Here is a 24,353-nt window from a genome sequence, read left to right as displayed (position 1 = left end):
AATACCTTTCTTTAACGATTCGGAGCGGTCCAATCAATTCTGGCCGATTTTTACTAGAGTAGTGATGTGATTAGTGATATAAAAAACCCCATAAAAGAAACGTTGTGTGTGTTGTAGTTCTACATTCTGCGCGTTCCCGCGTTTTCTCTCTGTACACGAAAAGAAAACTACGCTCACGAGCCTCACGGCATATGATCACCTTCAATCAGACGTCTTCAAATCACAGCTCACCTTGCCGCGTGGCATTTTGAGAGACTAACAGCTGCACATAAATACAGTTAGGCATCCAACGGCCGCCCTACCTTCCTCCGGGAAACCCAGCGGAAGGCGGTACAGCTATCCGAGAAGCATACAAGAAGACCAACAGACCGACTACAACAACCAATAATAATAATAATAATAATAATAATAATAATAATAATAATAATAATAATAATAATAATAGAAGAGTAGCCAGAAATTCCTCTGCATTTGGTCGTACTCTGAAAATATTGTTTGTCTCTAAATTCCTGGGTAGGTGACCGACTAGGTGAAGTCAAATAGCATCAGTAGCACACACACTGCAACAAAAGCGGTACTTACACTAGGACACGCTGCTCCCTGTTCCCATTCTCGCCGGCGGGAGAGAGAAGGATAGCGCCAGGTAGTGGGGACCCCGAATCGCACCTCGCCGAAGACCACAATCGAGTGAAAATACTGGCGACTTCATATCTATTTCTGACCTCGTGCATTAATTATTTAATGAGTCACGTGAGCGCACAGATAAAATTTCAACACAGGGCGGCTGTGGGTATCCTCTGCCTATGTGTTTCCCAAATTGCAATTCACTTAAATTCACAGGGTTTCCCAGCGTTTAGGTAGCATATAAAACGTCAATTGATTGTGTTCAAATCTGAGTGGGAAAAATACGCTGAACGTTCATGCACGAGGCAAGACAGACAGGGCCGAAGCCAAGCCTCAGAATCACCATTCCCAGTCACACACAATAATGGAAATTTAGACGTTATTTCGTTTTTTGTAAATTCCCAAATATTCCCCCATTCGGTGTAGCATTGGTTTTTGTGCTATTAATTTTACACTTGAATTTGTTTTCTAATTTGCAGTTTGAATTACAATAGCACATTGGATTGAAACGAAAAAGCCAATTCGTTTCCTTAAAGAGAAAAGTCACACGATTGCGAAGCCGAGGACTACACTTCCCCAATAATCCTAGATGCTGTCCTGCCGGGTGCTCGTCCTTGTTTCCTAATAAACATTATTGCCGTTATTGTTCTCTATTGATATAACTCGGTGTATAGACATACCCACACGTCTGTCCCCATATCGCCTTGAGTATAAAATGGGGAGGAATAGACAATGTGCGGGAAGGTCAGAGTTCATGGCGGCCATTCTAGTTTGATAATTGGACAGAAGCTTGACCTCTGGACGAACCCTTCCCAAGTTTTACCCAAGCAGGTACGGAGACAAGCTCACGCCAGCTCGTGCCCACAAGACAAATTTGCCCGGCAACTAGAGGATGCGAACACTGAAATAGGCCTCGGTATATTTTCAGAACAACTTTTTAAGTTAAAGTTTTTTTTTCCAAATAGATGCCTATTATTTGTATGACAACGCGCAACATAGTTTACACACAAACGACATGATTACAATTGTAGTACGGGGAAAACCCAATACCTATAAACTACGGTTTCCCAGATAATTTCCCCGTCACTACTGTTCGTTCAAATTATCCTGAAAGATAACATTTACGAATGTTTCAGTCGTAGACAAATAAATAATTTCGAATTACAATTAATTAATGACGTTTGAATAAGACTCTTCACAAAATAAAATGTATGTTGACCATATAGCTATGCCATTGTCAATATAGTCAATAGTTCGTAAATACCATTGTTTATATTGGTAAATGAAGAGATTACAATGGCTGAATGGTTTGATTTGTTATGATATATGTGTATGTTCTTATGTGAAAACACATAAACACTACCAGAAAAAAAACAGCAATTTATTCATATATGATAATTTAGCTTATCGTGCCACGTGACATTCGAACTAAAATTATAAATTGTACTGGTAAAAAAAAAGAAGCATGGAAATTTATGTTGACCATTAAACAAGAATCACAAAAATAACTGAACAACGTTCTTCACCCTATGTTGTTTACTGTTTCTCAATACGTATATCTTTAAACACACAAACACACACACATATAGCTGTGTGTGTGTGTGTGTGTGTGTGTGTGTGTGTGTGTGTGTGTGTGCGTGTGTGTGTGTCGGTCTGTCCATGGGTGCGTACATTCAACTGGTAGACCTGGTCTTATTTTTCTCACAGGCGTAAAACCGTTAGAAAATTTATAAGAGCCAACTTTCCGAATAGAGCGGCTGTGTTTAATCACTCGAGTTCTTCCATGTTATTATGGCTACATAGTTTTTTTTTTTTTTAATAAAAGTGCGCAAACTGATTTTTTCCTCTTTATCCAACCATTAATTCATCATAGCGAGGTTCTAGTCTGCGCAGTGGCAGTTCAAACGCGTTTTCCGTATGTTTGCCCAGTAAATGGGTGAGTACATTGCGCACATAACTCCCTATTTCTACTACACAGAAGCTGCAGGGCCGTTTAAACCAATTCTGCGGCCTTTTCGAAGGGGAGCGCTTGCATTCAACAAAAGGAACACCACGGCGAACACAGAAAGGGGTTCCCTTACAGAATGACAGTATGTATTACACTGAGCTGTAAAACGGAAGCCGTACGGTTTGCACCGGTTTGTGTTTGTTTATTGCCCGCCGTGTCAAAATAAACAAGAACTTTGTGAACTATGACTGGCTGAGATTTAACCGACGTCCAAAGAACACATCGTGCTCAAAGTGGAACACCTTTAAATACATTTTATTTTTGCTCTTATTTATTCTAGAATACACGACATCGTCAACAAATTCAACATAACAACTACCACTGATAGCAACAACGCACAATGTTAATCACATCACTCACGAACACTCAAACGCGCACAAACTGGGTCTCGTAGAGGGCGAAACGTCCATGGGATCTACAATACGTACACACATATTTTACTGCAGATGGGTTTCTATCGATTTGTCTTTATTTACACGACTCAGTCACCTAAGCGAGACACGAACTCGCACGTCTAGAACAACAGTGCGACGCTCTTCTCGAGAGCGCATCTCAGTTTCCATGTTTCCGCAGACACTGATATCAATTCGGCATCCGCAAAAGACAGGCCCGTGCAGTGTCTTTACACGTTTTTTTCTGTTGTTTTTATATGAGAGGGAAAAAAAAACATTCACATGCTATCCTGTGCAACAAGCGCGACAGAAATGAAGCAGTAAAGACGGAGGATGGGAGGGAGGAAGAGGTGTCCATCATTTCAGAGTAAATGCGTGAATGTTGAGTTTAAATTCCATTTAGAACTGATCCAAACGCAGCCGCCGCAAGCTTTCTCAGTCCACTTGCCCGGCAATCTTCAGGAAACTGTAAACTATAGGCGCGCGGCACAGGCCGTTGGGGGCAGTTCAGTCTGGTGAGGAGGTGTTTTGACGTGCTGCTTTCCGGAAGAAGAGCTGCTGGACCGGATCTTAGTGTTCGGCAGCTTGTGGTCTTTCTTCCACTTCATTCTGCGATTCTGAAACCATATCTTGACCTGACGCTCGGACAGGCACATCGTGTGCGCTATCTCCACGCGCCGGCGTCTGGTCAAGTAACGATTGAAATGGAACTCTTTTTCGAGCTCCAGAGCTTGCTGCCGGGTGTAGGCGGTGCGGGACCTCTTGGGCGGTCCTCCGTTGTAGTTCGGGCAAACTAGACACAGGCAAAAGCAAGCAGGTGTTACGGTTACATTCATTTACGCCACGTCTAAAAGATGGGGATTTCCAACTAAAGAACAGCCTATATTACAACGGAAACAAAACATGTCACAGAAACACGCATTGTGTTCAGAGGGAACGACGGATTATATATTTTACAAGTAAGATATTCCGATTTGCATTCGAATATGACCCCGAAGTGTCTAATTTGGTGACGTAATGTCCCAGCACACACATATCCAAGCTATTAAAATCGTCTGGAAAACAGCGGGGATATTGTGTCTTGGCTGCCGTCCAGAATAAGAGAGATAGTTTCGCTTAAAAGCAGCGACGGCACACGACTCCTGCAGAGGAACACACCAATAAAATTTACGAGGGTCTTTAATTACCGACCTAACAGCTCGGCGCTCGTAAATATCCTGAATGGGGCCGCTGCTGTAATGGGCGTTCGCACGTTCCGTTGGGCTCGCGGACGGCCAGGGTTCCATTTTCACACTGACATCGTAACTTACCCGTGTAAACGTGCACCTTCTTCATCCACGGATAGACCACGGGCTCTTTAGTCTTTTGCGCGGGCGGAAGCGTCTCGTTGGAGAGGCTGCAGTCTTTTGGAGCGACGGTCCCCTCGTCAGCGTTGGAAATCATGCGAATATCATGGTTCTGCGGGACGGGCTGGGTGTGAATGTGGCCGGGGAAATCTTCCAGTCCGTTTGAATGGGCATTGTTGTATTCGTAGCCAGGTTCCGGGTAGTCTGTCCGCTGAAACGGCGCTTCGTCCTGATGAGCAAACCCCGGCGCTTTTGGTGGTTCGTAGTATTCTGAAGGGGCGGTCATGTAGCCGTTCTGGGAGTATTCCTCGCATGGAGGGAAAGAGGGCTCGATATAGTTTGAGTTTATCAAATATGAACTCATGGTCATTAATTTCTGAAGTGCAATAATACTAATTTTTATTGCACTGTCGTTTTTCTCATCTCCACGAAACCCTCCTCCCTCCCTGTCAAATGTACAAAGTTGGGAGATCACGTGGAAAGCTCCACCAATAACAGGCGCCGCTGCGGGCATCGCATAAACAGACACCAATAGTAAACCAGACTGGGACTCGACGAGATTTATCGGTCAGTCTACGATGGTGTTTTCATAATTGGATAAAAATACACAAAGAAAATATAATGTAATGTGTTTGCCGAGAGCATCTGTTCCATTACATTTACTGTTTTTACATCTGCATTTAACTATCAAAACCATGTAAAATAGAGAAAATAAGGTGAAAAATAAGGCGGTGTGTCAGTGAGTGGTTATCTAGCCTATAACAAGATAACCATTTATTAAAATTACTCGATAATAGTTGTTAAAGACTGTTAAATAGTGACAAATAGCCCAGAAATCAAAGTGGTAATGGGCGTCCGGAGTATGTTCGTTGATACTGTAAAACTTTGCATTGACGCTCTTGATGACTGCGGATTAACTCTGGAACTGAGAAAAGACAGCATCTTATCCCTTCGTAAAAATTAGAGCAGGTTACTACTCCACAACCTAAAGGTGGATTGGTTGTGGTTTCCGCACGCGCCAGTCCACATTTAAAACTAAACTGTAAATCACCGAAGAGCTGCATACGTTTCCCTCGACCAGACCCTATACAATTTATCTCTGATAGGCGTTTTAATAACAGAAAACATACGTTATTCTCAAAAAAGGGCCAGTGTATAAAAAGTCAGTGTACATTCAGTCGGTGTTGTCGGTTGGAAACGAAAGAAAATCAGAAAGGCCTGAAACCGTAGACTGTGACATCGGAACGGCCAATTTGAGTAAACTAGGCCGAAGCAGGAATTAAATAGGACACTACTGTCACAACAGGTCACAAGAAAAAATATACTGAATATATAGAATATATAAACCGAATAATCATCTGTCCTTTCTAATTCTACAAGACACGAAATCCAACCGAACTGTTTCAACAATAAAAATGGTCTTATTTCAACAGCCAAATGAAAAGACGTTTTACCCGCACTTCGGATGGCTGCTACCTCATCTTATGTGAACTTTAATCTTCACGAAAAACGATGTGTGCTTTTTTTTTATTTTTTAAAGAAATCTCACTTTAACGTGGAAAGTGGTCTTGTATATAAAGCTGTAACACACAATCCCATAATTAGCTTACATAAAAATTACAACATAATTACAGCTATGGTTAAAATATAGTACGTTATTTGGAAATTATTATTATTATTATTATTATTATTATTATTATTATATGCTGTTTTTGAGATTGCTGCTGCTCTCATAACCCGTATACTTAATAGGCAGATAAAAAGTATATTCATGCCATGGTTCTGAATAATACTATTGATATAAAGAGTTGGTTCATTCACGCATTCATGTCTAGAATATTTAGTCACGAGTATATCACCCGACTTCTACCCACAAACTATCGTTCGTTTGCTATTTTTCCCCATTGATGACACAGTCCCACGTTACGAAGAACAGGTTCTGTCGAACGGCCATCTAATGACATGGTTTAAAAAAAATTCGTGCACAAGCAGATTTGAATATGAACATGGAGCATAGCACCAGCAAACAACCCCCTGACCATAATCTCCACGTGCCCAGCGTGTCCTGCTGATCGGGATGCCCTCCTCTATCTCATCCGCCCCAGCCCGCGACCATCCGCCTCTTCATCCGCGAGAAAACCGGGGGTCGCGAGTATCAACAGCAAACTTCCGCGCGACACGGTCTCAGGACCACCGGGGCCTACGCCAACAGCCAGGAACGTCGGAAACCTAACAAACGAATCCCCCTTCCCTTCCTCGGACAAGCCCTCACCAACTTTCAAAATGACCGAAAACTGACACCGTCGCCACTTTATTTTCTTATTAATCTCGCGCATTGACAGTCTTTGTTAAACAACAAGGCGTGTCCATTGCGAGGCGACGTTTTCATATTTGTTAGACGCAGTGACCTGAAGTTCACCCCTCATACTTGGACTTCGTATTTCCAATGCCTGTGTGGCTCAGAAGAGATAAGTGAGCGCTTTGCACGGGTCAACAACCAATAGCGCCCCAATAGGGACAAAAACCGGCCTAGAAATGCCATTTTAAAGCATGAAGTTGTAGCATTAATGACCCCCGCCGCCCGGCCTTTGCATGAATCCTCGCGCTCTACATATGTATTCGTTTCAGCCTGAGTGTCACAGAAGAGGTGAGGTGGTATAGAAAACTCCGGGCCAGTAAGTTTATGTACATTCTTGTCGATTATCGCTATTATTGCTGCTCATTTCGATTAAAACTTGATATCACCTACTAAATTGTTTTGCGCGTGCAATGTAATTAGTGCATCCATGAGAAGGAGTGTTTCGTGGTGTAGTTTTTATCTTCGTGTGCGGTTAGCTGTGATAGGATACGTCACAGAGAGCCGTTCTAAGTTCCAACCGCGGAACAGAAACAAACACTTAAGATCTTGTGCGACTGTATCTCTTAGTTTCCGGGGTAAAGATGTAGGCCTGTATCGTGTGCAGTCAGCATGAACACAGACGAAACGTGAATGAGAGTAAGTGAAAAAACAAAGAAAAAAAAATCAGTGCTTCACAATCTCTTAGCACATCACCGCTGTGGAGGAAATTCACATTTTCTATGGTCGTAAAAACTAGTCTAAATGAACAGACTAGACGTTTTGAACCTATTCTGAAATATAACAAATAGCGTTGTCTCATTTGGTTCGTATACCGAAATACTCACGACACCCTTTTAGTTATAAACCTTTACTGTTGCCACCATATAATCCTAGCTACGATTTTAAAAATATATATTCAGAATAAAAATTAAATGAAAAGGTGCTTGGTGGCTTTCGCGAGTAGGCTAGTTTAAGCCTCCATTCGGCTATGTTCTGTTGGTATAATTTCAACAAAAACTGGAAAAAACGAGCGCCTGGAAACGAAAGAGGAAATAGCCGCTTAGCTGGTTTAATTAACTTTTGGCTTTCGGTTCCGACCTCTTAATGTACGTAAGCGCATGCGCTGACCTGGAAAATTTGACATTTTTGGTCTATATTTCTCTCTTTTTTTGGGGGGGGGGGTAGATTGAAAACATTAATTTGAATTGTGTTGCAACGAATTACGCTTTCCGTGACAACACATCTCGCAATGAACATCTAACGGCACCTGTTGTACATATTTAAGCGACAGAAAGTAGATATTTTGCAACTGTAGCTGATATCGCAGTAAACTGTCACAAAAGGCTCGTTTTTTTATCCCTTCTCATAAAAAAGTGGTCATCGTTGTCTCCGAATGCATGGTAGAGAGACAATATTCAGGGAGGTTTCCTAATAAGAATATTGCAAGCATTCAAAGATAGTGGCGAGGTCGGCGATCAACAAAATGAATGAAAATGTTTTGCTGGCATTGCAAAAGTAACGCATTGGCGACGTTTAATTATGAGCCAAGGATTAATGTAGGATTAAATGCGGGGGATTATCCTGCAGTTAAAAAATGATCAGACGCCGTTTTCTACTGATCATTGTTTTATGGTGAAAAAACTTCAAATAAACAATAATAATAATATTAATTAAGATTTTACAACTTAATTGCCATTACCATAACGAATAAATGCGTGCATTGTGTCAAAATGTACATACATGTTGTTATATGCATTAGTAAATATTTAACATATTAAGATCAATACACATTAGTATTTTTGAATACTTTGAGGTAGAGGGTGCATTGTCAGCCAGTGAATATTTTCTCTCTTCAAATATGTAGCCTAATCTAATTCGTTGTAATTGCCTTTTTCATAATTTTAACTGAAGCGCTATTGTGAATATTTGATGGAGTGGATGAATATTCAAATCCGATGACACATTAAACGTTACTTTTGGGGAAAATTGAGATTCAGTGCCTGGCATAAACTGGGGCCAGTTGCTCAAATTCTCCCCTTTTCCTCCATAGGAATGCTTCATTGGAATCGTGTTAGAATTTAAATTTTCGATAACTTCAATCAAACCTCATTGGAGCAAATACATAAATTAATGAATTAAAAAAAAAATCAATTGTTGTGACTGAGAAGCAAATTGCGTTTGAGGTCACATTGGTTTTTCACTCAAACATTGTTATTCATTTTTCATAATTGACTCTAATTGTGTTATTTATTACTTTATTTATCGAAAAATGTCGGTTTCATCCTGGAATCAATATTCACGAATTAGATTATTTACACGGGCAATGTTGTTTCTTGCGTTAAGATTGAACAGGCCCCCTGAAGTTGACTTGTTCGATGTGGTTCTATCTGAGAAGAATCAGCTGACGTCTTTGTAATAATAACAAATAAAATTTAAAAAAAACTGCAAAAATTTGAGCGGTCTGAATGATACCATACCATTGAAACTGTAATCTGTATTTAAGCATGCTTCTCTAAGACACGCCATTCTTATGTTAGTTTTCATACGCCAATGTATTAATTTTTATACACTTTAACAACAATGATATATCTATATATTTCTTTATATATATAACAAACCGACCCAGCTGGGCCAGAGGACTATGGATCCCAGCGACCGGCGGTTCATAACCCGAGGTCACCCCGCAGCGCGGGTTCACCGGGAGTTCACGGTGATACATGCGTAATTCAAAGCTATTTTATCTTTTGTACTGAGAGTCAAGATCGCTATTATAACGGTGGCATCTCGCGCTGGCTGAACAGATGACAGAGAAGCGTTCAGAGCGTAAACTATTGACCCTCATTTTTCCTCGCGCTCATCCGCCCAGCGTCGCAGCGTGGCTGCTGGCCGGGCGGTTTCCGCATAGATTCGACGTCTGGCCTCGGCGCTGCCTTTTCCCCATTGGTTAGAACGGCAGATAACATCAGTCAAGCCATTATGGCGATCATTTACTGTAGTCACTGGGTAGCGTTAACATCCGAATGGGACAGGGACACGTTGACTCAAACCAGCAAGCAATAACAGCATTACCTAGCTTGACTGTATGAGGACAGAGGTAGAATATCCTAAGAATAGACAAATATAAAATGCCAAAATGTAGGGATCCCATTTACGGAAAGGTTTAGTTTGCGCACGTTTTTCCTCAATTCTTGTGATTTAATTTTGTGTAAAATACTGAAAATTACAGAGAATCCTGTCAATTTGCTTTTGAGCGTTCAGTGGCCTGTTGGCACTGTGGTAAAACATACAGAATACAATCTCACTGAAGAGGCTGCTAGAGGGCTAACCGGGTAACCGGCAATTATTTCGTAGTGCCCTGAATTAATGCCTCATTTGGGTTTGACGCAGCGCGCGCTGCAGTGACGGTGAACTTGGCCTAAAGCGGGCTCTGCTGGTGGCTCCAAGCGCGTGCAGATTTATCTTCATGCTATTTCTGACCTCCCGGTGAACCGCGCGCAGATCTCTCTCTCTCTCTCTCTCTCTCTCTCTCTCTCTCTCTCTCTCTCTATTCTCTCTTCTCTGCCTTTGGTGGTTGATTGGGTTAGTTTATTTCTTGTTGCTTGTCTATTCTTTTCATTTGAACTACAATAATTTGTGTGTTTGAACAATGTCCCAATAAAAGATTTTTTAAATCTCAAATCTGACCAGTTCTACAAGGATTCTGACCGAATTTAATTGCACCCTGAAATTATGCCCGTGCGTGAGACTCGAAAGCACTTTTCGTCTTACTTAACGGCCACAAACCAAAAGACATACGGGCACGTCGTTAGTCAGGGGGTCCTGCAAACAGGTTCAAGCGGGATTATGACGAGTGTGGTCGTGAATGAACGCTTCCTGGTTCTGTATTTTCATCTCTTTCATTTTATGGCCCACGCAGATGTTTGCTTGTTAATTAGCGAGGAGAGCCGAACGAACGTTCGGTTAAATAATGGTTGACCAACCATGCTTTGCTGAAGACACGACATACTTGCTGTTCTGCGTAAATGTAAAGTATATAGACACTTGAGTGAAGTCGCTATAAAATGGGGTAATGTTTGCTTGGCACAGCTGAGCAGATCTACATTTCTCCGCTGTGCCACGTATTCTGAATTCAGGGGTTCTTTGGACACGTGCCCATCACACATGGAACAATTGCACCTCTTTTGGTCCAAATTGTTAAGACGAGGTAAATAAATGTATATAAATAAATAAAAGTATATACATGAAGTTAGAACATTCGGAAAATAAGTGAAATTAAAGTACACCAATCTTTCCAGGACCACAATGGCGAGCCAACAGAAAGACAATGGGTCGTTTTTTCTTTTTTTACCATTTACAAAACTGGGAAACAGAAATGACGAGAAAGGACAGAATAGCAGTACGCAGAATCTGTTTATGTGATTTATTTTGTCAAATAAGACCCTATTTTTAGTATAAGCGCATGTTCGTGCGCGTGCATTTTCAGACAGGCTTTTAGCACAACGAAGATGCGCAAAACTCTGTGAGATGTTCATGCGCAGGCAAGAATTTAAAAATAACTCTGAATAAAGTCACATCAACCTGAACTAAAAACCAACATTGACACCAATCTCGTGTCACCCGAAAATTCGCTCGGAATGCCAGACACCTGTGAATTTTCGTTCAGTCAAAATACGCAGATACCATATTCAGTAAAAACGCGTACTATGCTTTTAGAGAGACGTGTAAAGTTGGACATCCAGACAACAAAGAATGAATCTGAAAGAAGTCTGTCTGCCCGATGGGCTTCGTCTCCCAGATCTCCAAACTTGGACTAAGTAAGATTTTCCGTTCCCTTTTGAAAAGGGACCAAACAGTTCTCCAAACCGTCCATTCCTCAGTTCAGGCTAATTCGGAACACAGAGACCCCTTACATTTATAACATTTAGCAAGGATGTACACCTATACTGGCAGAAAGGCACCTTTGTCGCAATACAACAGCATAACAATACCACCAAAAACAACAACAACAACAACAATAATAATAGTAATAATATTAATAATAATAACATCGGTCTTGTGAAGTTGTTGAGTCTTTATTATTATTATTATTATTATTATTATTATTATTATTATTATTATATATAAAGACTCAACAACTTCACAAGACCGAGACAGAGTTCCCTTTGTTAGAGCTTGAGTCTTAATGACCCGATGCGCAGAATTCTGAACTCTGGAGGGTAACAAGTTAAACAATTTAAACAAGTGAAACAATTCTGGAAGTAAATTTACATAAATCACGAAAAACATATCCACCCTTAACATTTAACCACTGCGTGACTGGGTAAAACAAAACAGAAGTTTGACTCTTTTAAAAACTCTGAAGCACCCAGAAGGTTGCTATGGTTCAAAGAAGCGAGACACACACACAAAATGCTCAGGACCAATTCTGCTCCTGTGAAAGATCATTTCTGTAATTTCTGAAACGCAGGGATTAGCTGTGAGAGAAACAAGATCGTCAGCCACATAGTGAGGGAGGGTGGGGGCAACGTGCCGAAAAGGAAGCAATTAAAATGCCCTCCAAGCTGGAAATACACTAAACATCTGCCCGGGCTAATATCCCAAGCGCTGCAATCGGCTGATTAGTAAATTAAGTAATCAGGAACGGATAGAAAGCCTCTTTCACGAGCCGGGGTCTGTAGGCGGGAGGGGGGAGGGAGGGCTGCTGTGGCGCACGCGAACAGTGGCGCACGCTGCAAGACAGCGGAATAAAGAAAAGGGAAACTTACCTTTAGGAGGGAGCCGTTTGTTCACGTTCCTGGCTCGCGCTGGCTCCATAGCTGGCTAGTCTGAAAGAAGAGCGGCTTTAACAGTCAGGGAACACTAACGGCCTGCAAGAGAGTCAAATGAAGCCGCGCGTCAGTGTGATTATATGTTATGTGAAACATACTGTTGGATGTCAACTCCCCCAAAACCATAAAACTTACTTTAATGGCACCACGTGACCATTTATGGCCAGTGAGCCTATCTGTCGCGGCTGTGGATGATTTTACGATCTAATTCATAGACAAACCCCCATTCATTTGGCACCCAAATGTCATGCAGCCGGAACTGGGCTAATAAAGTTTACAGCTCTAAACTTAAATAGATTCCCTGAGAAAGCCCAGCTCGAGCTGCGGCGCACTGCCTCTCCAGCCAGTAATTGGTCAGCACGGTTTAAGCCCAGCGCACGAGGGTGAGTACAGTAACCTCAATATTTCTGCCTGTTGATTTTCTGCAGAACTTAAGATTGTGTGACTCTGGTTTAAAAAGGGAGATTCTACAAGGGGGCAAATGCGAAATAACGCTGGGAGTTACAGAAGTTACAATTATTAATGAAAAATACAACGGAGTTCACAAAAAGGTCGCTCATCAGCTAGACACGCTCTCTCTCTCTCTCTCTCTCTCTCACACACACACACACACACACACACACACACACACACACACATATACACATTTCGAAACTGTTCATTTTTCTGATACACAGAACAGAAACTGTGGCGTATGAAAACGTTCCAGTACAAAGTTTATTATCATTTTTTTTATTTCCAGTCATTCTTAAAAACATTTACAAAAGCGGATCACAACGAGGCCGAACATTCAGGCAAGAAGACTTCAGGATAAAGTTTCACAAACAAGCCAAGCTCAGACTGTTGTGAACAAGAGCTTACAGAAATTCGTGCAAATAAAGATACGAAGGCACAGCTAAAATAGACTGGGCCGGAGCCCTGGTCGGTCACGTATTCACAACTCACAACAATTACAGTACAAGGTAGGTAGTATTTCTGGTCATAGAGGAATAGAAACTGGGGTTTTTCAGCTTAGAGCAATTAAACAATATTATATGTTTCATGTTTAATAGCATCCTACATTAAGCGAATACATACATACGTACATACATACAAATGAGCAACAGACTGTTTTTTTATTTTTATTTATTAAGCAATTTCTTCACTTTTCAATCAGAATGCAGCACATAACTTTTCAGACGGTTTTTTACGGTTTCAACTTCAGGCGACGTCTTTTCTTCAGAACAGTAAATAAGTTAACATATACCTCAATTTGTTTTACATTAAGCCCCGACAATTTTACAGAAAGCTGGTCTACTCACACAAGCATTATTACCACGCGATCAAAAAGAGGAAATGGCACGAGTGCCTGTAGGCTCTGCTCCGGCAGAGCTCGTGGAAAGTCTCGCGCACTGGATGGGGGAGAAAAAAAATCCTCTCACGCTTCCAGTACCTTTTTTTTGTTTGAAGTGCACAAAAATTTAGGGACGGTACCCGCCTCCCGCTGCGGCCATGCTCATGCTTTTGAGCTTATTGTCTTTCTTCCACTTCATCCTCCGATTCTGAAACCAGATTTTGATCTGTCTCTCCGACAGACACAAGGTGTGCGCTATTTCGATTCTCCGCCTGCGGGTCAGGTATCTATTGAAGTGAAACTCCTTCTCCAGCTCCAGGGTCTGGTAGCGCGTGTAGGCTGTCCTGGCTCGTTTGCCCTCCGGTCCGGCCATACTGTCTGGTACACAAAATTTCACGCTTACAATAATATACTACGACGCACGCACACACACACACAGAGTACAGAATTTCGAAACAATTTTAATATGCAATTTCTGTATGTAGACATTGTTAATAAATACTGGCGTAATTTAAATATGTGACCAAATAAATTTTGACAGTCATTCCTTAAGAGTAAAAGAATATAATTGAAGAATAATATAATATATTTGAAAAAATAACGTGCAATGTTATGGCGGCACCTTTTCGTCTCTGAAAACTGGAACAATATTTGTCAGATTTAGCCCCCACTTGCCTAAAATTGGAAGTTCTACATTGCAAACAGAAACGCAGCATAAATGCATAAAAAATACAGTAAGATAAACAAACATTCGATTTCTCGACTATACACGAATATCGCGCGTGCACGCCCCTGGTCAACGTGCTAAATTCGACTGTTTCAACAGTCACCCAGTTTCACTGCAGCGCACACATATAAACCCACCCACGGAAAGATGGACAGAAGAACAGACAGACGCACCCAGATATAATATCAATGGCAAATAACGCGCATGAAACAGGGTTTACCGTGACTTATGTGAAGCTTTCTCATCCACGGATATATCTGGGGTTGGATAGCCTCAGTGAGGTCCTGTGAAGTTGTCCGCGCGCTGCCCGCCGGCTTGTCCGTTCCAGAGACCTGCGAGGCGGGGACAACTTCCCTGCTCAGCCGCGCGCCGCCGTTGTTTGAACTAGAGGAGGAGGAGGTGGCGGGGCTGGATACTGAATTTTTAACAGCGCGGACAGTTTCGCTGACCGGAGAGCTGGCGACAGAGGCGCAAGGTAACGGGTCAGGTTGAGGCGAGTGAGTCGCCGCAGCCGGCTGGTTGAACCTGCTGGATTCGGCGGAGGCAGCCGTTGAGCTGGGCGTGTAGCCGGGCGCTCGCTCAGTGACACCGAAGTGCTCGGAGGCAGACCGACCGACACTGAGATCCATCCCGTTGAAGCCATAGCCGTACCTACTGGAATGCATTCCGGAGGTATCCCGGTACTGCTCGGTCGTCGAACTGTGATCTCCATAGTTATGTAACTGGTAGTCCGCGCCATTTGGATAGCGACCGCAGAATGAGTTTACAAAATAAGAGCTCATTTGTTGATAATAATTACGCGGTTGTGATTACTTAGAGAAAATAATATGTGTGCTTGATTTGTGGCTCTTGATGGTTTTGTGCGTCTATAGCACCCCTGCACAATTTATGATGAATTATGGAAATGACTGGGACATGTACTTGATTCCCTCCTACGTAGGCACCCAAATATGGGGTACGACTTGGAATCACGTGCTTTTGTTGTCCAGTCGTAAATCCTGCTTGATGACCTCCAGAGGTAAACTCGTGCACAAACAGGGGAGGCTGGGAGGATGCTCGTGCTGGCGGCGCGTGCTATGGAAGGGCGCCCCTGGCCCCGGTGCCTGCTTAGTTGTCGAAGTGCGCCACACACTGGAGACGGAGTGGAACTGCGGGAGTAGTTTCAGTCGGGGAGACGTCGGGGTCGAACAGAGGTTAATAGACACATCGCGGTAAAAATGCATCGCTCCGCAGGTACCGCAAGAAGCGCACGACAAGGACTCGAGCTCAAACAACAATTGTCCAAATCTAAATAAGAACGACTGGAATTAATCGATGGTTCTTCTCAAAATTAAAGGTTTATGTGTAGCTGATATGACCGAACTGTTTTCATTTCAAGTAAAAAAACTTGTGAAAACCTAGTTATTTAGCTACTTCTTTAACGTAAATATGTCAGGCATTATTTGGGCAAGCATAATTACTGCAGGAATTTTACAGTTTTTGATTAGCTCATTAAAATGGTTGAAATTTAATTGCATCAATAACAACGCAGGGGACAGGTCTTAATGAAATATATTAGGACTAAAAAGCTGAAATATTAAGCAGCAGGTGGTTCGGTTGTAGATACTCGTATTATGCGACCTCAATATAGCATATCTGAGTATAGTGTTGTATATTTAAACAATATTTCGAAAAGTGCTGCACGTTTTAACTGACACGGGGAAAGCACCCCGAGTGTGTACAGGTAATGTGCAGCCGGAGTTCATTAATCGTTTACAACTGATTCGGCGTTCAAATTAATCTAGACAATAAACGGACATAAATACCAGTATGAGATTTAATATATACATTTGACGTGGTTCGCAGGAACTTAACTGATAACAAAATAAATTCAGGAAAATATATAAAGGTGGCAACATATCAGGTTTAAATTAGGTTAATCAATAAAGATGTATTTTGTATTTGTGAATACACATTTTTATTTATAGTTATACTGTGGGAGTGAGTGGGGAGCAAGCATTTCATTGTACTAGCTAAAATCTGGCGTTAAAGAACTCGAATCTTGACATTTTTCATGAACACACTAAATCTTAATGCACTCGGTTTTTAAAAAAAGATTTATAAATTGCAATAATTATTGTAGATAATGTGTTTTAATAAATTGTTTTACTTAAGGACTGGGGTCAAGGCAGACAATATAGCCTTCGCTCTGTACAGCAGATTCTTCGCAGGCTCGGTGGGGGAAGCGATGCCGAGCAGCTTTGTTCAACTGTCAGGAACAACATCACTTACACCCAAAATTATCCTGATTTTGTCTTCCGAGAATTATACCCAAAATTCGCTTCTCCTGCTTTCCCTTTCACGCGCCGTCCCAGAAACTTTGAGTTTAAGAATCCGTTAAACGGTAGCAGCATTGGTATGTAGCAACGGTAAGGTATTCAAATGTTTATATAAACGTCTCGCAGAAGCTTTCCGTTTGGAGTCTGGAGTCAGTTTGTCGGCTACGTTTCCCGTCACCTCAGAACAATGAACTTGGAATAACTTTGGGGTACGATATAACGGCAGCAAATACGTGTTAGGCTGTATATTATTATTCCGTCATAAAATGTACCTTTATTTACATATGCATGGTTTTCATTTTCCTTCTTCTTCGTCCTCCTGTTCTTTTTCTTCTTCTTCTCATTATTATTTTATTATTATTACAAAAATTGTATAATAATAATAATAATTATTATTATTATTATTATTAATATTATTATTATTACTAGTGGTAGTAGTGGTAGGACGTCTATTTGTTGTGACTGTTGCTGTAGCAGCGCTTGAATCCTCAAATTGTTATTGTCGTAGCTTTAAGGATACGAAATGGAAATCTTCATTGACTGACACGTAGGAGGCGGTTATTTCCGTTGGGAGTTGTTGGGTACTTGTTTGGTTAGCACTCGAGTTGGCGCTGCCCTGTGAAGCGGAATGGCTCTCGGCCGCGCGGCCTTTTCGGGCGCCCGGGCTTCCACAGGGCGGAAAACGAGCAGCGCGGGGTACCTTCAGGCGTTAGAGTGCTGAATGCGGAAAATTATGTCGGTGGATTGTACACTCCGCCAGACAAATGGAAATGACATACAAATCTGTGCCTGGATGTGTCAAACGGTGTCTTTCCGGTTAGAGAGGGTCGCTACCCGGTCGCGAGTAGGGAATAGGAAAGACGTGAAATTTCTTCCATGAACGGAAAACAGTGATTTGTCCAGTATTTGTCTGGCTGTGACAGTATGTGGTCGCGAGATATTTGAGTCTATTTTGGCCCAGGGCCAAAAACAGTAAAGTAAGCGTCGTCTTACCCCACGTGCCTCTGGCGCCAGTATAAACACTTCCATTCTATATGCACATGCGATTCAGCATTGTGTGTGTGTGTGTGTGTGTGTGTGTGTGTGTGTGTGTGTGTGTCGTGAGAGATAGAGAGGGAGAGAGAGAGTGTGTGTGTGTGTGTGTGTGTGTGTGTGAGAGAGAGAGAGAGAGAGAGAGAGAGTCTGTGTGTGTGTGGAAGGGGGTTAGAGGAGAAAGCGGTAATGGATCCCAAATGCAAACAGCTGCTGAATATGCTTTTCAAAAGCAATAGAACATAATTATCTTACACAGACAGCCTAATAAAATGCCACACAACGCGAAGAGCCCTTGGCAGGCTAGAGGCTGATATGAAAATTATGTTTAATTTTATCATTATTAATTCTTATTATAATAGTCATTTTTCATGCGGTGCTTAGCTTCATTTTACGGAAGCCTTGTAAAAAACAAATCATAAACAGAAAATGCTTCGTGGTAAATCCCTGTTCGACTCAGATGTGCTCTGTTGGAGTTGGATTAATACCGGATATCTGCGTAATCGCATAAGGGTAGATGCGGAGAGGCGTCTATACCGCCTGATCCCTCGTGCTTGACCGTTAATTTTTAAAACTAATTTCCTCACGTGCTCAGTAGTTCAGTTTTATTCGAGGCGAGTAAAGACCCCCTCGGAAATAACGGAACCGCGAAGCCCGAAAACCTCAGATTTAAAAGAATCGGTCGCTATTATTCAATCATTCAGATTATTTAGTATTATTACTGCTATTGAAAATAACAATAATAATAATAATAATAATAATGTTATTATTCTTATTATTATTGGACTACAAGATAATTATGAGAAGATATTTAAGAAGATTATTATTTGTTATTATTCTTTATTTCAAACATGATTCATCTGTTTTGATTTCCTAATTCGACTGAAAAAAAAACGGCTCCTCTTGGTGAGGAACTGAAGATAGTTCCATGTGACGTACAATCCAGCATAACACATAACACCATCGATAGACATCCAATTTAAAACTATTATCAACGACAGACAGAACATTAAACACATGATATGTGATATGAATGATAATTACCATTATTATTTTAAGCAATATAACTATTATGGATGTTTTTAATATTTATTATTTTATTATTATAATTATTATTTTTGCGATTTTAAACACTTATTATGTTGCACATATTTTATTAACATAAATCCTGCGTTAATTAACCATAAAGTAGCCAGAATTATTTTTTATGGATATTGCCGTTGAACATCCTCGCAAACCAAAAACAATAAGAGAGAGACAGACAACAGCATTCTCTGATATTGTAACAGAAAGGACAAAAAAACAAGACTTTGAACTGGGAGAATTCGATTACATTACTGCATTTCATTGAGTCCTTTATCAATGTGATGTGTGGTAATGGAATATCAGGCTAATACAAACAAAGACCTTCTCAAATAAGTAAGATTTAGCCGAGATGCGAAGCGCCACAGTATGTGAGTTCACTGCATGGCGATTTAAAACCAGAAGAACAGACTATAGGTTGTTATTTTGCAGATGCCGACTCATTACTGCGCATTACTTTTCAGCGCCACAAGGTGGCGACATTGAACGACAAACTAAGCGGGCGCCGGAAGCGACTTTTTCCTTCATGACAACACATTCTCACTCTGGCAGAACAGAAAATGGCGCTCATCACATCATACAATTTTTAAATAACACAAACCAACAGCAGCACACAATATCTGCAGCTGAGTACATTGATATATTGAAATTGAAAGCTGCTTCTCTCTCTCTCTGCATGTGTGTGTGTGTGTGTGTGTGTGTGCGTGCGACTGCATCTGTGTGTGTGTGTCTGTGTATTTGCAATTGTAATTACGTAAATCATTTAACATTATAAGCATATTAAAATAATATTGAACTAAAACCTGAAACTGACCAGCCTTCAGAATTGGTATGCATGTAAACCACAAAAAGCAATCGAGTCTTTGACACAGATAAATTATCAACAAAACAGTTTTGCCAGTGTACACATTAAATACTGTAGACACGTTTCTGTGGCTGAAAGTTGCGTATAATAATTGTCAACCACTCCAATCATACTTGTAATTCATGGCTCCTAATTAACTTAGAAACATAACGCAATTAGTATAAGTTATCCACAGTCTTACCTTTACGAAGGGAGCTGGGGTGGCGCGCGGTGCGACTGACAGGTGCGCGCGGGGAGGGTCCGCTTCTGGGGGGTACGAAATGCATCCCCGGATGAATCCACCTTGTCTTCTCCGAATCCTGCCGATGTTTAGAATCCATTCACAGTGCCACGCGGTCCGCGGTGGGTGTCTTTTGCTCCAGCTCGAGAGATCTTGTTTGCTTTGCGTTTCGAAACAATCCGTCCACATTGTACCTCGCTGTAAAACAAAGAGTGACGCCGGGAGATCCGAGGCAACGGAAGAACGGAGAGCAGAATGCGGCTCTATTCTCTAAAGGGAAATTATATGTAAAAAGTTCATGTTCACGGCTACAATCCACATGACCAGTCGCGACCAATGGAGAGGCGAAACGCCTCGTAAAGTTGTATTGCAAAGTTGTAAATTTTCATACAGCACAGCGGATTTATGGCTGTGAGCGCGAGGGGGCAGGTCAGGGCCAGGCGCCATTTTACCTGAAGGACGAACGCAGAGTGCTAAATGAGCTGAAGAGATACATTATACCGACCGAAGCCTGTGTCTCGGACATCAGCGATAATGAACGCATTTAATCTGAGCAGCACGCGGTCAGCGTTCCCACCTCGGTGCCAATAGGTTCTCGCGTGACAGCGCTTCACCTGGGGGTTTAGTCGCGGCTTCTGTTAGCAATGTGTAATTTCATGTTATTCAGAATTTGTTTTTTTCCGACTGATTCGTGATAATGAATTGTTCAGATTTTCTATTGTGTGACATTTGTGCATTTTTTCTGAGTAGGTCTGTGGTGTTTATATGAATAAACATTAGCAAAGAAATTAGTCTTTAAAAGTATTAGTTAGCAGTTACTTTTGCAGTAATAGGGATTGGGTTAATTATTAATTTCAATATTAGAATTTAGCCAACTGACGCTTTTGATGCTGTTTTTGCTCTAATATAAAACAAGCAAATCAAATAAAAAAGCTTTAAATATAATGGCTCGGATGTGTTTATTCGTTCACTTGTACTACAAAATATCGTATAATACCATATAAATTGTCGGATTGATTGAACTAGGCTATTTTTACAGACACAATCAGACATAAGCCCCTAATACGAAGGAAACTGAACGCACACCTATAATGCTCATAATATCACATTTAAATCAAACATCTTTGCCCGTTACAAATAAACATACATACGCGCGAAGCACACACTTCTGAAACATATACAATAAATACCGAGAAACGTCATAACAAACACAACAAGCTTACAGTGCACATTGTAAAACACACCAACGTTTGCCTACATCTTACTTGAAGGTTATTTTTTAAACATAATTTTCACAAAAAAATATGTGAGGTAGGCCGATTCTTGCACATCACACATTTGGATGTAATTAAGCATGCGTATACGCCAGAACACAGCGACTTGCGACTTTTTTTATTAAAAATATTTGCTATAATTTACATGCTGACCATTTTCACGATTAAGACACTTTACAAAAAACAGAGAGCCACTAAGAGTCAGTTTGTTTGGCCTCAACTGTCAGCAAATAATTCAAGGTAGGGTTTGGCAGTTTTTGTTTTTATTTATGTTTTTATTCGTTTCGCTCTATCACGAATGTGTTTCAATTTTCACTAAAAACCCTAATCCCAGTGTTTTGTGCACGCGACAAGAGACGTCGCACAGCCTTAATTCCGAGATTCGAAGAAATAGTTCTGGATAAAATGAATTAGGGCTGACAGCGAATCCTCCGATAGGTAGTTTGTGTTTTTCTTCTTTTATTTTCGTTCCAGGAATGTTGGGTAACACAATTTATATGGCGGTTTTTAAATGTTTTTAACTACTGTATTTAAAAAAATATAAATAAAAATATAAATAGGTAGCGTAATGATGCCCCAATGACGGTGCTACACTGAAGGGAGTTTCCAATGAGCTTCAAAAGTTCAGGCTAACAAGATTGCGGGCAAATACTCCTTCACCAGAACTTAAATTGTAATTACAATTGTAATTAAACTGATCCATATTTTAAGTAAGATCCAGTACCCAAATGACTCATTTTACATGAATGGGCATAGCTTATTTGACCGTAGGCGCATCCACGATGTCGTCTGCCTGAGCGTCTAACTCTGTGTCCTTCTCCTTCTCCTTCTCATCCGCAGAGGCGGCGACGGCGGAATCGGGACCGGAACCGGGACCGGGACCGTCGGCCTTGTGGTCTTTCTTCCACTTCATCCTCCGGTTCTGAAACCAGATCTTGATCTGGCGCTCCGTCAGGCACAGCGCGTGCGCTATCTCGATGCGCCTCCTGCGGGTCAGGTACCGGTTGAAGTGGAACTCCTTCTCCAGCTCGAGCGTCTGGTACCGCGAGTACGTCTGGCGACCTCGCTTCCTCTCCGGATCTGCACAAGTTAAAAAAAAAAAAAAAAACATGGCGCCCAAATTGTCCAGGGTGAACGACATCCACGGAATTAGGGAAACAAGGAGATACCCTCTCCCTCCGCCACGGTGCATTTCGAAACACGAAGTCACAGAGCCGAACGAAACGACAAAGTAGCCTGTCAATATTTCCAAAAGTGTAGCTTACAAACCAACGAGGTAGCCTACGCATTGACAGCTAAACTCAGTAGGCTAATCACGCTCCTGTTTGAGAGAAATGGCAATAAACATGTTTTCCACTGACTGCAACGGTCTATAACTTTTTTTATTAGCCCTGAACATATTTTTGGCGGTGGTTGGGGGGTGGAGGGGTGCTCAGTTTAAAAATATTCGCCGTCCATTTACAATGTACACACGAGAAAATATTTAGACGAGAAAATATTTTCGACGTACATAATGAACTCATACTACAGGCTACATATGGCAAGCACGGAGAAATTTTTTTTTAAACCAATGTTTGCTTACACGACGCGGATTTTAACGAATGTCATGTCAAATTCATTTGGTTATTATTATTATTATTACATACAGGCGATTTTAATCAGCTTAAATCGTACAGAGGAGTAGTATGCTCCTTGCTATTACATTATAGGCAACAAACTGGCCGTTTCTGCATAGTTGTGCAGGACACAGGGTTGTCAGAAGCGCGCAAAAACACTGCGGCTAACTTAAAAGCAGCGGAAGTCTAATTAATTTATGGCCGTGGAACTCATTACTCCCACAGTAAAAGTTTTATGATTCGCCATGGGTTCGCAGCGTAGAGCCAGTGACGGAAGCATTTAGCCTGCTGCGTCGGCAGCGCGAGCAGCAGTCACACCCTCGCGCAGTCCGGAGCATACCTGAAGAGCGCATCCACGGATATAGCCGGAGATGTTCGTCCGTGGGCGAGCCGAGGTCGCCGGCTCCCACCGCCCCGGAAACGCCCCTGGGCAGGTCACTGCAGAGGAGGTTCTGGTCGAAAGAGCCGCAGGGCAGGTCGTAGGCATCCGCCCCTGCTCTGTACCCGGGGCTGAAAACAGGATGACTCTGGTAGGCTGCATTACTGACGCTGTAAAGTCCGGGTAGAGACGGGTGAAAGGCGGCTGGTCCCGGTCTGTACGCGGCTCTCTCCGGGCACGGCGCCCTGTCTGCGGCGCTCTGAAAAGCAGAACTGCCCGTCGTACACTTGCTAAAAAGTCCATTCACATAATAAGAAGAACTCATAATTTTTTTCCCAGTGATTTGTTGGCCCAGAGTCTTCAGTGTCGTTTTTACGAGGCGCGTGATGAATGACAGCATTACACCCCAGATTTACGCCATACCCCATTTTCCCAAGAACAAGGAGAATTTTCTCACGTGATTACGCCCCGTGACCCAATGGAGCCAATCACTGATAGACCTATCATTACAGCAGGGAAGAGCAGAGCGCACGCACAAGCATGCACACACACACACGCACACACACACTACGTATTAACACACACACACATCTAACAAAATAAAGGTAAGTGAAATTAATAGTGAAATGTTCATCAGAGTCGGCCCCCACATATGCTGGATTTCATCGAGTCAATTGGCTGAGGAAACACACACATGCACGCACGTACGTACACACACGCACTTTCGTTTCTAGCTGACTAGGTAAAAAATAGAATATTCTAATTGGTTGAATTTTGATTATGCTGAGTTTAAGATTCAGATATGTTTGGTGTTTTATATATATTTAGATATTTTTAACGTGGATGTACATCCATTTGCCCTGCCCCAATATCCCCGTCTGTAAAAAAAAAAAAAAACGCAGTATAGTGTGAAATCCACGAGCGTCCTGACTCGCTCAGTTTTACACTGCCCTCATAAATTCCCTAAACA

At 41.8% G+C, this 24,353-nt stretch overlaps 4 protein-coding genes and 1 long non-coding RNA gene across 7 annotated transcripts in view; 1 reads left to right on the top strand and 4 right to left on the bottom strand.

Moving 5' to 3' along the window:
- The window catches only part of hoxa3a (homeobox A3a), a 35,796-nt gene extending 14,889 nt beyond the window's left edge, over positions 1-20,907 (bottom strand). The window contains exons 1-2 of one of the 3 annotated variants that reach the window (XM_064349134.1): positions 20,076-20,907; positions 12,474-12,575 (exon numbers count right to left, since the gene is read on the bottom strand). The gene's annotated coding sequence lies outside the window, so the exon portion shown is untranslated. Of the gene's footprint in view, positions 1-582; positions 1,331-12,473; positions 12,576-20,075 lie in introns of those variants that run through there. The other 2 variants (XM_064349136.1, XM_064349138.1) reach the window with 2 other exon arrangements.
- On the bottom strand, positions 2,872-6,672 carry hoxa4a (homeobox A4a). Its single transcript, XM_064349141.1, has 2 exons — positions 4,335-6,672; positions 2,872-3,817 (listed from the first exon to the last, which is right to left on the bottom strand). The coding sequence occupies exons 1-2, from the start codon at positions 4,882-4,884 to the stop codon at positions 3,498-3,500; spliced, it is 870 nt and encodes a 289-aa protein (XP_064205211.1). The 5' UTR covers positions 4,885-6,672; the 3' UTR covers positions 2,872-3,497.
- Positions 12,454-22,749, top strand: LOC135262210 (uncharacterized). Its single transcript, XR_010332137.1, has 2 exons — positions 12,454-12,919; positions 22,229-22,749. It is a non-coding gene; the product is annotated as an uncharacterized LOC135262210 (long non-coding RNA).
- hoxa5a (homeobox A5a) lies at positions 13,236-17,207 on the bottom strand. Its single transcript, XM_064349142.1, has 2 exons — positions 14,817-17,207; positions 13,236-14,247 (listed from the first exon to the last, which is right to left on the bottom strand). Exons 1-2 carry the CDS (start codon positions 15,376-15,378, stop codon positions 13,997-13,999), a joined length of 813 nt encoding a protein of 270 aa, XP_064205212.1. The 5' UTR covers positions 15,379-17,207; the 3' UTR covers positions 13,236-13,996.
- LOC135262209 (homeobox protein Hox-A7-like) lies at positions 21,055-24,000 on the bottom strand. The gene is made up of 2 exons (XM_064349143.1): positions 23,345-24,000; positions 21,055-22,468 (listed from the first exon to the last, which is right to left on the bottom strand). Exons 1-2 carry the CDS (start codon positions 23,781-23,783, stop codon positions 22,146-22,148), a joined length of 762 nt encoding a protein of 253 aa, XP_064205213.1. The 5' UTR covers positions 23,784-24,000; the 3' UTR covers positions 21,055-22,145.
- Positions 24,001-24,353: the final 353 nt, after the last annotated feature.

The sequence above is a fragment of the Anguilla rostrata genome, chromosome 8 (genome assembly GCF_018555375.3).
Source record: "Anguilla rostrata isolate EN2019 chromosome 8, ASM1855537v3, whole genome shotgun sequence".
NCBI classification, from domain to species: Eukaryota; Metazoa; Chordata; class Actinopteri; order Anguilliformes; family Anguillidae; genus Anguilla; species Anguilla rostrata.
Note: the sequence above shows the minus strand (reverse complement) of the source record. Positions and strands in the feature narration are given on the sequence as shown.